Source organism: Diabrotica virgifera, chromosome 3, assembly GCF_917563875.1.
Source record: "Diabrotica virgifera virgifera chromosome 3, PGI_DIABVI_V3a".
Lineage (NCBI taxonomy): Eukaryota > Metazoa > Arthropoda > Insecta > Coleoptera > Chrysomelidae > Diabrotica > Diabrotica virgifera.
The window spans coordinates 44,003,911-44,020,950 of record NC_065445.1 but is presented as its reverse complement, the minus strand read 5'-3'; the positions used below and the strand labels follow the sequence as shown (position 1 = coordinate 44,020,950).

At 33.1% G+C, this 17,040-nt stretch overlaps 2 protein-coding genes across 4 annotated transcripts in view; one reads left to right on the top strand and one right to left on the bottom strand.

Moving 5' to 3' along the window:
* LOC114343020 (phospholipid-transporting ATPase VD) overlaps nucleotides 1-17,040 on the bottom strand; it is a 346,327-nt gene that overhangs the window by 277,040 nt on the left and 52,247 nt on the right. The window lies entirely within an intron of this gene.
* Nucleotides 9,771-14,451, top strand: LOC126882475 (uncharacterized). Its single transcript, XM_050647440.1, has 3 exons — nucleotides 9,771-10,033; nucleotides 10,780-12,379; nucleotides 14,443-14,451. The coding sequence occupies exons 1-3, from the start codon at nucleotides 9,771-9,773 to the stop codon at nucleotides 14,449-14,451; spliced, it is 1,872 nt and encodes a 623-aa protein (XP_050503397.1).

Genomic DNA, 17,040 nt, shown 5'->3' with positions numbered 1-17,040 from the left:
TGTCCTGACGGAAGCTCATCACGTAAAGCATTGTAAGTTATATTGTTCTACTTATATTCCAAGAGTCACCGTTGCATGCCGGAACGAGAAATAGATTCAGTTTATCGAGAGGAGAAAAGGCTAGCATTGTTTTTTGAAAGATACGTGCATCTGTAGGGGGTCATTAATGACAATAGGCTTGCAATAATTTGTTGCGAGATTGCTGACTACATAGGGGGCTGCTAAGAGTAAATTGTAGGCGACCAGAGACAAGAATTTGGACAACTCATCATCCGAGAGACAGTTTTATTTTTTTTTGTAGAATTATTCATAACGCAAATTTCAATAAGTACTTTAGATAGTGGTAGGGTTATTTCAATAATCAGAATAGGAGATATTATTTTTAGAGGATATTTTGAGGGTGAATTTATTTCAATAGATGCTTTTGTACCATATATGTGTTTTATTCCGTTAATCTTTGACCTTATTTATCATATGTAAAGCAAAGGAGATATTGAAGCACGAGAATATAAAACCCTGAGATTAGAGCATTAAATAGTGTGATTAAATCATAAGTGCATCATTAAAATTAAATTTAATTAATTAGTTAATTATCTAATCAAGTGCTTTGAGCACACCGATCTTTGAATATCACATTAATATATATATATATATATATATATATATATATATATATATATATATATATATATATATATATATAAAGTACTGAGATAACAGCTGGGAAAACCCTGGTACTGAGGAAGCAATGAAAGACTGGTGCTTCAAAGTGAGTGCCTTTTATTTTGGTCAAGCTTTCGCCTATTGTTTTTAGGCTTCTTCAGGACTTGCTACAAAGAAGAACCTTCTTTATAAATATGCTTAAAGATAGAACAAGCAATTCTTACCGAAATAGGTGCACTAGTGCTCAGTGAAAATAAGGATACATCTTTTACCTTGCCTTTTTTGTGTATACATAAGTAATACAGATATTTTTGTTGTTATTACTTAGCTAATAAAACCAGATATCGAAACTGAGTCAGATCCTCCCTATTCAACCTAATCCATTGTAAGAAAATTTGGACAAGTGTCGTTAGAAGTTGATTTTTTTATTTACAAAATGATACCTATCGTATCATAATATCGTATCATATTATGTATACACAAAAAAGGCAAGGTAAAAGATGTATCCTTATTTTCACTGAGCACTAGTGCACCTATTTCGGTAAGAATTCCTTGTTCTATCTTTAAGCATATTTATAAAGAATGTTCTTCTTTGTAGCAAGTCCTGAAGAAGCCTAAAAACAATAGGCGAAAGCTTGACCAAAATAAAAGGCACTCACTTTGAAGCACCAGTCTTTCATTGCTTCCTCAGTACCAGGGTTTTCCCAGCTGTTATCTCAGTACTTTTTTATTTACTAGTAACCCAATTACTCCTTGGACGTTTATATATATATATATATATATATATATATATATATATATATATATATATATATATATATATATATATTGTATTTGCGTCCCTCGTGGCTTCTGTATAGTTTTGACTCTTCGTGACTTCCGATCAATATACAGCGTGTATATTAACAAGAATAATTTCATACAGTTAGCGCTCGCTTTGGCATCCGTTATACTGGCAACAACGTACTTATAATATCAAGTAAAATATTTAACCTTGGTCGTGTTTAAGTGCAAATTTAGTTGTAGAACCCAGACAAATTCTATTTATAACTTTTGCCAATTAGGTGGTTTTGCTCGGATATACGATAAGGATTTGCTGTAAATTGTTTGTTTTCGTTTTTTTATACTCTTAAATCAGGTTAGAAAACTTATTTCTTGGGTGTAGTTATGAATGACGTATTTTCTAAACTTTTAGATTTTCTATTTTATTTCGATGGAAGAAGATTATGGATTTCGGAAGATTTCGATGGAATAAGTTATATTGTAATATACTTAACAATACCACTATATACCCTTGACAAATTTTTATTTTTTAAAGTTAATAATTGTTTGATGAGCCTTTCGATAAGTTAGGTTAGGTATATTATTAAATTTTATTTTGATAATAATCGGTACTGTTTCTCTCTCTCTCTCTCTCTCTCTCTCTCTCTCTCTCTCTCTCTCTCTCTCTCTCTCTCTCTCTTCCTGTAATCCCTTCCCAGCGCATCCTTATCTGTTTTATTCTTTCGAAATTTGCTATACAAGTATTTTCCATTGCTCTCTGTTTCTCGCTCTCTGTTTGACTTCTCTCCATCTCAGGCCAATTCTTTCATGATCTCTTATTACAGTTCTTCTCCAGCTATTATCAGGTCTTCCTCTTCTTCTTCTTTCGTCTGGTTGGTATTCGAGTGCTTGTTTGGTTATATTATTTCGATCCTTCCTCAGAGTCCGTGTAATCCATTTCCATTTCCTATTTTTAATCGTGACTGTTATTTTCTCTTGTTTTGTTCTTCTTCGTAGATCTATGTTTTTTATTTTATCTGGCCAGTATATTTTTAGGATTTTCCTCAACGATTTATTTATAAAGGTTTTTAATTTTTTGCTAGTTGTTTCTTCCTGTCTCTTCCTGTAAATATTTTGATTTTGGTTAATTCTGATATATCGCGTGTGTTCAAGATTTTCCTTAATGCATTAATGCATTATGAATATATAATGAGTGCATATTGTGCCTTTACTATCCTTTTTTCTACATCTGATCTACTAGCGCCTTTTTTTCCATGGTTGATCCCAGATAATATGTAAAGTTATCTACCTCCTGTATTTGTCTTCCTTGTATTTTAATTTTAGTTTCTGGGTTGCTGTTTTTTAAGTTTTGTTTTTTTTTTGTCTTTATCTTCAGGCCCAGTACCCTGGAGTATTTTGCAAGCTTCTTTTGCTTATGGCTGCTATGTTCGGTTAGGGGAAAAATGTCATCTGGGAACTACAAATCCTCCAACTAGTCATGCAATTTCAATCTAATACCTGTTTTATTATTGCTTACTTTCTGCATGATCCAGTCCGTTATTATTAGAAATAATGTCGGGGATAGCACACATCCTTGCTTAACTCCGCTTTGTATAACTACATCTACTACCATTTTTCCCGCATGTTCTAGTCTGGCTGTATATTTCTTGTCAAATAGTCTGATTAAGTTGATGTATTTTATCGGTAGTCCATATAGTTTTAGAATCTTCCACATTTGTTCTCTTTTTATACTATCGAATGCCTTTTCAAAGTCAAAGTCAAAGTAAACATTATGTTTATATTTTTATGCCATTCACTAGCTTGTTCCAAGATAATTATAGAGTACAGGAGATACAGCGGTACAGGTACAAGATACAGAGGTGCTGATAGAGTACAAATGTGGTCGATAGTGGAGCGTTTTGCGCGAAAGCCTTCTTGGTTGCTTATTAGTCTTAGTTTCTTGTCTATTTCTGGCTTCAGTCTATTCAATATGATATTTGACATTATTTGGAATGTGGCACTTAGCAGTGTTATTGCTCGCCAATTCTCGCATTTATTTAAATCGCCCTTTTTTGGTGTCTTAATGGTTACACCCTCGTTCCATTTCTGTGGGAGCTCCTGGTCGGCCCATATCTTGAGTTTGTGTAACATTTCTACTAATTTGTTTGCGCCCGCCTTTATTAAATTTATCGGTAGGTTGTCGCTTTCAGCGGCTTTGCCATTTTTTTAGTTGATTCAGTGTGTTTTGTATTTCTTCTTTCGTAATTTCAATTGTCCTAATGTTTATTTCCTGTATTACGTTATCTTCGTCTATATCTGCTGTTTGGAGTATATTTCCTCGCAGTGTTGTTTTCATCTTTGTATTATTTTATGTTCTGATTTAATTATATTTCCTTGTTTATCTTTGATTTGTTTATTACTGTTTAGTGTTTTCCCTGTCAAATTTCGGATGATATTGTACTGTATCTTCAGGTCGTTTTCTTGCGCAGCTTTTTCTGACATTTTTACCATATCATATACATAGTATATTTGTCTTTCCCGGCTTGCTTTTTAACCGCTATATTTTTTCTTTGTATTTCCTTTCTACTGCTTTTTCCTTCTTCGGTTTCTTCTTTTTGTAACATTTTTTTTAAGTTTCTTTCTTTCTTCTCTTAGTTGCAATAGTCCAGAAAAATAAGGTTTTTGTCGGGACACTTGACCAGCCAGGTTGCAAATGGGTTTTTTGGAGTTATACCTATTACATTATAAATACAACAATGTCCGTCACAGTTCGGACGAGAATTTTAGTAATTAACAAATAAGGGTCAAATATGACAGTTTTTCGTTTAAATCGCTACAGGTACAAATAAGGTAATTAAATATCTTATTTAGATTATTCACCTTTTAGTAGATAAGCACAGGTTTAAAATTTTTTAAATTTTGATCCGATTATTTGTTACTTCGGAAATTGCAAAATAAAACTAAATTTCGAAAATAAAAAAATTGTTATAACTTATAAAAAAATTGTTATAAAAATGAAATTAAGACTTTGATATTGCATGAAATGTTGAGTCAAACAGTCCATAATGCACAATAAATTTCAAGACGATTTGTCAATTAGTTTAAATTTTATTCGATTTGTTTATCACAAAGAGCTTTTTTTGCAATGTTATTGTTCAGAAAATTATAATAATACAGCAATTCTGTGGAAACCACAGGAAAGAAGAATACTTATATTTTTAACTTATTTAAAAAATCAATAAGAAGTCTTTTTAGCATTCTGAAAACATTTTACGAAAGTAGAATCATTTTTGGCTTCTAAACAATTTTAATAACCATAGTAACATATTGACTAAATCTGCGTTGGGATTTGAAAAGCTGATATTTTTACACGAATTTTCAAAAAAAAACTTTTCGCCTAGGTTAATTACGAGCAAAGTTAGCCACTTTTATTACTTATTTAATTCACAGTTACTTCTATGTACATAAAATTCTCCTGTAACAGTGTTAGTTATCATATTCCTCCGAAACGGCTTGACCGATTTTTATGAAATTTTACACGTATATTCTGTAGGACTGAAAATAGGTGGTAATCTATTATTTACACCCATACGTTATAAGGGGGGTTGCCTCCTGCCACTTTTTTGTTGTTTTGGAGAAAATTGTCTACCTTCATTTTATATTATGTACCATTAAAAATATATACAACCCTTAATTTTCACCTTTCTACCACCAACCCCTATTTTTAATAGTTATCTATTTATTTACATCTATAAAATTCTCCTGTCGTAATGTTAGTTGCCATAATCCTCCGATACCGCTTGAACGATTTTTATGAAATTATATATGTATACATATACTTGTATATGTATACATAACATTTTGTATTGTTAGGTGGGTATATGTGTACATAACATACTCTACAAAACTACAGGTATATATAAATTAAAAAAATAATGATCAAAGTCCATCAACAAACTCCGGAGATATTAAGCGCAACATATCTTTGAAAAGTTAATTTCATTTTTTGAGTGCACGGATTTTAATAATTCCGCTCCACAGACCACGAGTCGATTTCGTTAGGACGTAATTTTTAAAGATATATTAACAACTCTGTTCAAGTTTACTCAAACTTTTACACGTAAACTATATACATACCTTGAACTTTAAAATAGCGCTAGTTAGGTTTCTTAATTGTTATAAAGAAACTAGATGTGAATTAAATAAAAAAGTGCCTAACTTTGACCGTAATTAATCAAGGTAAAAGTTTTTTTTAACATTTATGTAAAAGTACACATCGAAAACAATGTGATAACCACAGGGGTAATTTGTGTTACTAAAAGATAAATTTTTCATATCTACAGTATTTTTTGATAAAATGCATATTTTTCGAGGTATTCTCAAAAAACCCTCTAAAAAAGTCGATTTTTTCGTCGAAAAACTGTTACTTTCAAGCGCGAATAACTCGAAAAATATTAGTTTTACGAAGAAAATGTAAAAAACATTTCTTTCTTAGAATTACTTTTTACATCGATTTACATGGTTAAAATGCAATAAAAATTTCCCGTCCCCGAGATGGGGTGGCAACCACCCCAAGATTTTAGCGTACAGCGGCATGATATAGAAAATGATCCTTGGCCTATTCCCTACGCCCTACCTTCTGTGAAAATTTCAAGTAAATCCATGCTGGACGAAAAAATTGCGAGTCAAAATGCTTCATTTCCTCGACTATAGAAGGAGGAGAAACAATCAGTAAATGTAACGAATATAAATACCTGGGTATGAATATGAAAATCACGAATGATGGAACACTAGACGGAGCCGATAAAGAACGAAACACTCAGGGCAGGAAAGCAATTAGGCTCCTAAACTCAGTACTCTGGGACAAGCAGGTAAACAACCAAAACAAGAAAAAGATCTATAACGCCGTAGTGAAAAGCATTATAACATACAGCTGCGAAGTATGGCATATGAAGGAAAAATCAAAACGAATGTTAGAGGTCACCGAAATGGATTTCTGGAGAAGGGCTGCAGGAAGATCAAGAAGAGAACATGTCACCAATGAACGGATACGAGAAATAATGAAGGTCACACATACAATAAATGACGAAACCAACGAAATACAACTACGATGGTTTGGTCACGTATAAAGAATGCATGAAGACAGAATCCCAAAACAAGGGCAAAAATGGAAACTGCAAGATAGAAGAAGATGAGGTAGACCGAGGAAAAGTTGGCAGGCAGGAATAAACAAAGCCATGGATGAAAGAGGTCTGCAAGTAGATCAATGTACGGACAGAGAGGAATGGCGAACGGGTATCGGAAGACGAAGAACGTTATAAACCGATAATATAATAATAATGTAAAAGTACCAGCTTTTTAAATCCTAAAGTCTAGGGATGGCGCTTGTTGAACAAAAAACCGGTTTTTGGTTATACCGGTTTTTTTAACTTACGGTTTAACCTGGCGGTTATAACCGGTCAAAAAATCGGTTGTTCCAAAAACAGGTTTTCGGTTTTTTTTAATCAAAAGCAAATACTCAATAAGTTATAATGTTACATTTATATTGCACTTTAGTTTGCTCAATTTTCCTCCCGAAAAATTCCCCAACCAATTCAACCTATAAAAATTTTCCCAGGCGCTTTCAAGTTACCCTAAAAATGGGCCAGAGTACCCCAATCTCTGATTCGTCGCTCGTTGTAGACGGCGTCGGCGTATATTGCGTTTTCAATAATTGGGATATTCCCAAAAGTGATGATCCTATCGATCTATCAAAATGTCCCTTGGATCTATCAAGTTTTAAAAAATGTCCAAATGACTTATAGGTATTTTACAAAATAAATTCGATAAACCAATTCAGTATTTACTTCTCTATTGCCATCAAAAAATTTCAGTAGGTAATATTTTCTAATACGTTTGTATAATACCTACCATTTATTTCGTAAGAATTATTTATTGTTTAAAAATTACATAATGGAGATTCCTAATCGTATTTCGGTATTCACATTATACAAGAGTCTCAAGTCTCAAGTACTCAAGTATAAACAATTTTTTAGCTGATGATGGTTGGAATATCGATTTCAAGCAGATCACATACTTTTATGTAAATATTATCATCACATGCACCATTTCACCAGTCTTTGAAACATTTATTAATCTAAATAACTATTCTCAAAATTGTTTCATAAAAGCTGATGTGACACTTTCGTCCAGTTCTCTATTAGTAAATAAAAGTTGAAATATGGTTGTTTGGGTTAATTACTTCGCATTTATTATTTATAATATTATATGATTAAGATCGAAAATATATAGAAATTTCTTCATTTTTCTCTAAATTAATTTTTTTCCACAGGCAACTTATTCGGTTTTTCAATGGTTATTACTTTAAAAAGAAAAAAACCGGTTATAACCGGGACAAAAAAACAACCGGTAAAACCGGTTGTTTCGAATTAAAAAAACTGGGTTTAGGTTATAACCGGTAGGTTTTTTCCATCCCTTAGTCGATTAATTTAGTTTGCAGTCAATACTAACAAAGTTATTCAAATTGTTTATAAGCCAAAAATGACTCTACTTTACTAAAATATTTTCGGAATGATAAAAATGAGTTTTTATTATTTTTTTAAAAACTTTGAAAACATAAGTATTCTTCTTTCATGTAGTTTCCACAAAATTGCTGTATCATTATTATTTTATGAAGAAAAGCATGCTTTATCATTGCAAAGAAAAGGATTTTTTATTAAACAAATTGAATAAAATGTAAACTAATTGACGAATCACCTTGAAATTTTTTGTTATATCTGGACTGAACATGGACTGTTTGACCCAATTTTTCATGTAATATCAGTCTTAAGTTTATTTTTGCAAAAGTTTATTTTTGCAACTTCCGAAGCAACAAATAATCGTACCAAAATTCAAACACTGCCATTTTAAACCTTTGTTCATCTACTAAAAATGAATACTCTATCTGATATAATATCAGTCAGTCTTTGGCCGCGGAGTCAGTCGGTTGTGTTTTGATTTCATCGGCCAGCTGCTCATTGTTTAAATGTTTTGTTTTGTTATTGTTTTATTGTTTTGTTTTGGAGTGTTGTGAAACTAGTGTAAGTGTTCAATTTTTTTTGTTTATTTTCATTCGACCCAGTTTATTGCATATCTAACCTTTAAACCATGTTTTACAACTGTGACAACTGCCTTGAAAAGTTTGCGGATTCAGATAAATATAATCGATTGCGGTGCGATGGAGATTGCCGCAGAAATTTCTGTATGCGATGCACAAAATTAAACAAGTCCACCACTAACGCCCTATTGGAACAAAAATTTCCCCATCTAAGATTCTTTTGTACAGTATGTGACTCGCCTAGCTTAAGATATTTAAACGAAAAGATAACCAACTTATCAAAAAATCAAATACCACTAGAGAACTTTGAAGCTTTAACTCAAGTTACTAAGAAACTTACTGATAATTTGCCTATTTTCATTGAGACTTACGATTTGTTGAAAAAAATTAAGACAAACTGGACTATCTTACGAAAAAAATTGATGAGATCCATAAACTAAATAACCTGCTGAATCCTGAAAAGGTTTTAAAATCTGTTAGGCAGATGGAGCATGATATTTTTAATATATCGTCAGTTTTTTTCGGGGGTTCAGATGAGACTATTAAGGTTCAAATCCAAGAATCAAATTCAACTGATATTAAGTTGGGATTAGATAGGCTCTCTTCAAACATCAATGAAATATCGAATCAAATGAGCAATCTTACCAAAAGTCTATCTACCATACCAACGAAAAAAGAGGTATTGAAGAAAAATACATGTTATGCCACCTCAAGTACCCAGACTGAAGAGCCTTAACATTTCGAAGCAAATGCAGAGCAAAAGTCAAAAATTACAGAAGATAAGTGTCACTTTGTAATTATTAGTAACTTGAGCCCAATATACACCCCTATACAAGTGGTTCACTATATTAAAGAGAAGCTAGGTATCAAGGAATATATAAGATGTTATGCCCTCCTTAAAGATGCCGACACAACTGGTTCTTCATTCAAAATAGGTATAAAATCTAGAACATCTATTAACCTATTATTTAATAAGGGCATTTGGCCACCTGGTGTAAACATTAAATGGTCTATCGAATCTTCATATTCCGAACCAACGCTTTCATCTGAGTCACATAAGAATCCGAAGAATATCAGAAGTCCTATTAGCCTGGAAAATTCAAATAGCAGTTTATGCAACAACAAAGATGAAGTTCAGAGCACAAACATAAAAACAGACAAACAGGCCATCGAAATTTGCAAAACTAAGAATCCGTTCCATACCCAAATTAATTTCATTAAGAAAGATACTTGGCGTAAAGAGAGAAACATGGCGCCTCAGAAGAACGGTCGTGTTTACGACTCGGAAGTTAAGTGTTGTAAAAAGTGTTATAAAGTTGCACAAAGTGGTCTATTATGTGCGAATTGTGGAACGTTATCCCATAGTGGCTGCCTGAAGCAACTAAAATCGATCAAATATATCGATGATGAGACAGTTATATGCTGTGAGGAGAGTGTGAGGTTAAGTGATCCACCAAACAAAACCTTGGATAGTGAGGCTGACGATGAGGATCCGAGACAAACTGAAATAAGGTACTTAAAGAAAATTATTAATCAGAATGAAACAATAATATCAAATCAACAAATTACGATAAATTTATTGAAGGAACAACTAGATTTATTTAAATATATGCAAATAGCTGATCAGTCGCCATCTACAAAACAAAATACGAATTCAATCAACCATTCAAACAGAGACCCAAATTTTGAACGACCGAAACAGTCTAGCAGTAAAATATATCCAAAAAACGAAAACACTACACCCGCAAAAAATGTTGCTGTAAATGAAAGTCTTGTTGTTGATAAAGAAAGGAGTTCCCCAACAAAAACTCTATTTAAAAATAGTACCAATAAAAATAAACAAGTTGTTTCCTTAATCGAAAATAATAAACAATTATCAGCTGATATTTTAAGAATACAAACGGAGGCAAAATGTTCAGATATCATTAATTTAACAAACGATGAGAATTTGATAAATACTGAGAGTAAAAATTCGGTTCCAGTTCCAAATAATAATGGGCAAGAATGGAAAACTGTTAGGTATAAAAGAAGGAATGGACCTATTGTTATTGGCAATAATGAAAACTCTGAAATCAGTGGTGTCCCAAAATTTAGTCATCTTCATGTTACTAGGGTAAACCAGCATACAACGGCAGATAATCTTAAGAAGATGTTAGAAAAACACTTTCCAGAAGTGATATGTACGTCCTTAACGGCTAAGCATCCCAACATATATTCATCCTTTAAAGTCTCAATTTTTGAACAACATTTTGGTTTAGCGATGGACCCAAAACTATGGCCCGTAGGCTCTTATGTAAGCAGGTTTTTTATGAAGCGTCCAACACATACTCAAATAAAATGAAGGATGAAGAAACGACCGTTAACCCTCCATCAAATTTTCAAAATAACCTAATTCAACAAGGCACGGTAAGCATGTTTCATGTCAATTTACAGTGTATATCAAATAAAGTCGATATGATCAATGCTTTTCTTGCGGATAAAAAGTTCTATGACGTCATATGTTTTTCAGAGCACTGGCAAACTGAAGAAAATCTAAAATTAATTAACATCTCCGGCTTTTCACTAGCTAACTTTTTCTGTAGGGTTGAAAAGAAGCAAGGTGGCGTTGCAATTTATGTAAAAGAAAATCTTATGTATTCTTCTCTTAATCTAAATGAATATAACGTAGAGCAAACTTCAGAGTTTTGTGCAATTTATATACCTTCAATGAGAACCAATGTTTTAACTGTATACAGATCAGGTAATGGTGACTGTGACTTGTTCTTGGTGAATTTTGAGAATGTTATAGCATTCTTACTTAACAAAGCAGACAAACTGATTATACTTGGGGATTTTAATATAAATTTTAAAATTAAATCTGAATCTTCTTATGATATTCAAAATCTGTTAATGTCTTTTGGTCTAGAAATAACGATAAACGATTATACTAGAATCACATCTCAATCCAGTAGTTGCATCGATAACATTATGACTAACTTTTCTGAAAATATCTACAGGGTGGGCGTATTTGAACCTTGTTTCTCTGACCATCGAGCACAATTTATATCTATTGATTCTGATCTTAAAGTTGTTGACACTAATCAATCACTTCAACGGTCTATTACTTCTTCTGGTTTGCAGAAGCTTAAATATGCACTAGCTAGTACAAAGATGGACTTTTTCTATGACACCAATAACGATCCCGATGTCTTGATGTTCTTTTTAACTGAAACTTATAACAACTTAATATTAAAGTTTTTTCCATTAAAAAAAGTACGACAAACTGCTAAAATAACACCCGTGCAATGGTTTAATGACGAATTAAGGTCTTACAGATCTAATCTTTCTCTCATTAAACACATTGCAGATGTCACTAAGGATCCCGATATTTTCAAACTATATAAACAACAAAAATATGAATATAATCGGCAGTTACAAAATGCTAAAAAGTCGGCTTACTCTGGTTTTATTACTAACTCCAATAATAAACCTAGAGACTGCTGGAAAATATTAAACTTCGAAAGAGGCAATACAAGATCCAGTTCGGTACAACCAGATCTATCTCCAGACGAAATAAATCAATTTTTTATTACAATCGCAGAGAATATAATTACATCCCTTCCCACTATTAATAACGATATCCTCTTCAGTTACAGAAACTATCCTTCCCCGAGTAAGTCCTTTTGTTTCCGACCCGTTGTGGAAGATGAGATCTCTCAAATAATTAAATCTCTTAATAATTCCAATTGTAAGGACGTTCACGAAATAAATAGCAAAATTTTAAAAGAAACTTACCAAATAGTTTTAACACCTTTCACTCATCTTATTAACTTAATTTTATCAACTGGAGTATTTCCAGAAGCACTAAAGTACTCAAAGGTACTACCTATCTATAAAAAAGGTGATTCCTCGAAAGCTGACAATTACAGACCCATAAGCATTGTTTCTACATTCGGGAAAGTGATTGAAAAGGTGATCAAACAACAATTATATTCTTATTTTGAGTCTAAAAGTTATTTTAGCAACTCGCAATATGGATTCAGAAGTGCTCGTTCTACTACAAACGCGGTATATAATATTGTGAGCGAGGTGATTGAGGGGCTTGAACGTGGCAATCGCATAGCAATTTCTCTCTGCGATTTGTCGAAGGCTTTTGACTGCGTTTCACATGACATTTTGCTCCACAAATTAAACTATTATGGAATCAGAGGTATCCCTCTTAAGCTTATCTCTTCGTACCTATGTGGTAGACACCAGGCTGTAGTGTCTAAAGGTTATCTCTCCGATTTTCGACCCGTAAAACATGGAGTCCCACAAGGTTCGGTCTTGGGACCTCTTTTATTCATTATATATGTCAACGATTTGCCTCATTTCATATCTCCGTACAAATCAGTACAATTTGCGGATGATACGACATACATAATATCAGGTAATAAAAATGAGGATTTAAAAATGGCTTACGAGGAAGTCTCTGATAAATCTAGCACATGGTTTGCTGCGAACAAACTAAAACTCAATACTGAAAAAACGCAGGACTTGATTATATCTGCAAGTGGTTTACATGGCGATCCAGATGACAAAGACACTGCTAAACTATTAGGAATAACCATAGACAATCGATTGAACTGGTCGGCTCATATTTCACAAGTAAAGGCGAAGCTGTCTAGTTCATTGTTTCTTATTCGTCAACTAGCAAGGGTTGTCAACTTTGAGACATTGAAGGTGACATATTTTTCTTTATTTCACTCACACCTAAGCTATGGATTAATCTTATGGGGCAATTCAACAAATGCTCTTCAAATTTTCAGGATGCAAAAGAAAGCTATCCGGATTTTAGCAGGGGTTAGTTATCTGGAACATTGCCGACCTCTCTTCATCAAATTAATAATTATGCCGCTACCTACTCTGTTGATATATCAAGTTCTGACTGAAATTCACAGAAAAAGGTCCCATTTAACAAAGCAGTCTGATGTTCACGTTCACAATACGCGATACTCTCACTATTTACGAACAAATCGCTCTAGATTGCGTCTTTCAGATAAAAATTGTCTTAATTATAACTACTACAATATTTTACCAAAAGATATTAAACAGCTAAGCTGTAACAGTTTCAAAAAAGTAATAAAAAGGTATCTGTTGAAACATTGCTTTTATTGCTCGGAAGAATATATGACTCATTGCAGAACATCTACTGAAATGCTTACCGTGACACAAAATATTTTTTGTTAATCTATATTCTTGTTTGTGATACATATTTATAAGTTGTGTTTTATATTTCTGTTTTATATACCTTGTGATTTTATATACCTTGTAATTTTTATATTCCTTATTTTGACTTTGTAATTTTGACTTGCTACAAACAATTTTTTTTTGTAAAGTAGTTAAATAAATCTATCTATCTATCTACTTTAGAACCATCGACTAATCTGGATCCATTGACCCCACCAAGAGTTAGATTAACCAATAACTCTAATAGTCGATATCTTTTAGCCAGATTAAGGGAACCGGATATCTTAAAGGCCATTAAACTTCATCTTGCTTATTTACACGACCAACCTGCATCAGTATTTTATGATGGGTATACCAACACAAGTGTTAAATTGTTTCTGGCTTCCGAAGGACTTCCTACAAAGAGTGAAGATCTACGAAAAATTCTTCTAGATTTTAATGATGCTTATGGAATTGGTGCAGATGAGGTAGACGCTGATCTTGCTGCTTTTAGGTCTTTTCTAACTTCGGAAAGAATTATTCACCTACAAAAATCAAGGGAATGCCACCGAAACTACTATTCCGCTGCCTCTCCAAGACGAAATTTTTAAACATCACGACGTGTTCTGAGGGACTAGAATCCTCAAATTATTTTAGTGATAACAACTTTAGCATGGTTCTGATTAATATTCGTTCTATAAGATATAAAACTGATGAATTATTTCTGTTTCTAGAGAAATTAGAGTTTCCACGGATAGTTGCGGTTACTGAGCACTGGCTTGAAGTCAACGAGCCTTTTTTTGTAGAAAAATATTCCACTATTGCTAGGTATGACCGTCCAAGTTCAGCTCATGGAGGCACCCTAATTCTTTCTACAAATAATGATTTTTCTCTAGTAACAAAATATGACTTTCTATTAACTGAAGCATTCTTTGAGTTTTCCTTAGTTTACAGTAAGAACCTTAATCTTTATATTATTTGCATTTATAGATCACCTGACTTCCGTGGAACTATTTTTTCAGAACCTGCTTAATTTGTTAGATGACCTGCCACATAAAAGCAGAAAAATTTTATGCGGGGACTTCAACATTAATTATGCTGCTGCTTGTGCTACACAAATATCCCTGGTCAACATATTTGAATCATATGGTCTATCAATGCACATTGATTCTCCTACAAGGATTTCAAAGACTTCATCTACCATAATTGATTATATTGTCTCAGATTTCTCACCCCTTGATGTCTGTGCTACAACTGTTAATGCGGGACTATCTGATCATGAAGCGGTTTATACGAAGTTTAACATCTTTAGCAAGTCCTCCTCGAAAACTCGACGTTTAGGCAGGATTTTTTCCGGTCGGAACTTTCGTAAATTCCAAAATTTATGCTTAACCTCTGAGTGGCACTTTCCTTCCTTGGACGTCGATCATAATTTCAGTGATTTTTTGAATAAGCTGGTCTGGAAACATGCGTTCACTACTGTATATCAAGAAATTTACTACCAACGTCTCTGTTATTGAATATATCACCAAGTACAGGGCAATCTATTTAAAACATAAAATCGGCTAAAAAATTGTATTATCAAAATCGTCTCAGAAGCTCCAAAAGTGTTGCAAAAGAAACTTGGTCCATAATAAACGATCTTCGAAGTAAAACTCACACAGCTCAAACATTTTCCCTTCCAGACCCAGAAAATCTAAATGAATACTTTGTTAATGTGAGTAAAAATATAACATCAACTATTGTGTCACAACAAGATCCCATTTCCTATCTCCCTAATTCAAGAAAGGTTTCGAATTCATTCTTTATAAGACCGATTGGTAAATCTGAACTGATCCAAACAATCAAGAGTAGCAAAAGAAAATCTTCCTGTAGTACCGATGGACTATCCATAAAAATTTTCTCAAATCTCCCAGACAATGTGTTGGGAGTCCTCATCTCTCTAATAAATGATTCTTTTGAGAAAGGTAAATTTCCAGAGTGCCTAAAGACGGCCATCATTATTCCTCTTCATAAGGGAGGTGAAAAATCTATTGCCTGCAATTATAGACCTATTGCATTACTACCGGTACTCTCCAAAATTATTGAAAGACTCATAAAAGCTCGACTTATGTCACTTTCTCGTTGATAACAAGATTTTATCACAAAATCAGTTCGGCTTTTTAAATAATAAATGTACCACCGATGCCATGTTTTCTGTACTACATGAGGTTTATCAAGCATTAAACAATAATCTCCACACTTCCACTGTTTTTTGTGATTATGCCAAAGCTTTTGATTGTGTAAATCACGACATTTTGATAAAAAAACTAGATTTCTATGGAATTCGAGGTATTTCTTTGAACTGGTTTCAATCTTACTTGGAAAATAGGAAACAACTGGTTAGAGCAAATGATACAGACTCTAGTCTCAGAAATGTTGTATGTGGGGTACCACAAGGTTCAGTATTGGGTCCTTTACTTTTCCTTATCTTTATAAATGACATCACTAGTTTAAAAATCGATGGAAAAGTTTTTCTTTTTGCTGACGATACCAGTATCACTTGGAGCAACTCAAATATCGCAACTCTTCATGCTACTATAACTTCTGATCTACTCACAATAAAATCCTGGTCAGATTCTAATTTACTCTCTTTTAACGTAGATAAAACAGTCGCATTACCCTATAAAGGAACTCTTCAACCCTTACCTCTTCATAACAGCCAGATCAGTATCGTTGATTCTGTAAAGTTTCTTGGTATTTTTTTAGATAGCAACCTTAAATGGTCCCTTCATATCGATGTGTTAAGCAAGAAACTATCCTCAGCTTGCTTTGCAATAAGATCTGTCTCGAAGGAAATGGATTTAGCCTCTTCCAAAATAACATACTTTTCATTGTTCGAGTCCCATCTTCGATATGGTCTGCCTTTTTGGGGTTTTGGTACAGCTGCCCAATCCGATGTTATTTTTAAATTGCAAAAAAGAGCAATCAGATATCTGTTTGGCCTCAGAAGAACAACACATTGCAGAAGCTACTTTAAAGATCACAGAATTCTAACATTACCTTCTTTATATATTTTAGAAACTGTTTGCTTAATTCGTAAACATCTACATGTCTTTCCAGAAAGACCTAGACATGACTATTCCACCAGAAATTCTACTTTTGACATCTATTTACCGATCCCGTTCAGTGAGTTAGTAAAGAAATCTATATTATATTCTGCAAAAAAACTATACAACCATCTCCCTCTACAACTTAAATCTGCAACATCTTTCCCCAAGTTCCGTAAAATGACAAAAGCCTATTTATCTGAAAGACCATATTATTCAATAGCAGAGTTTCTTAACCAATAA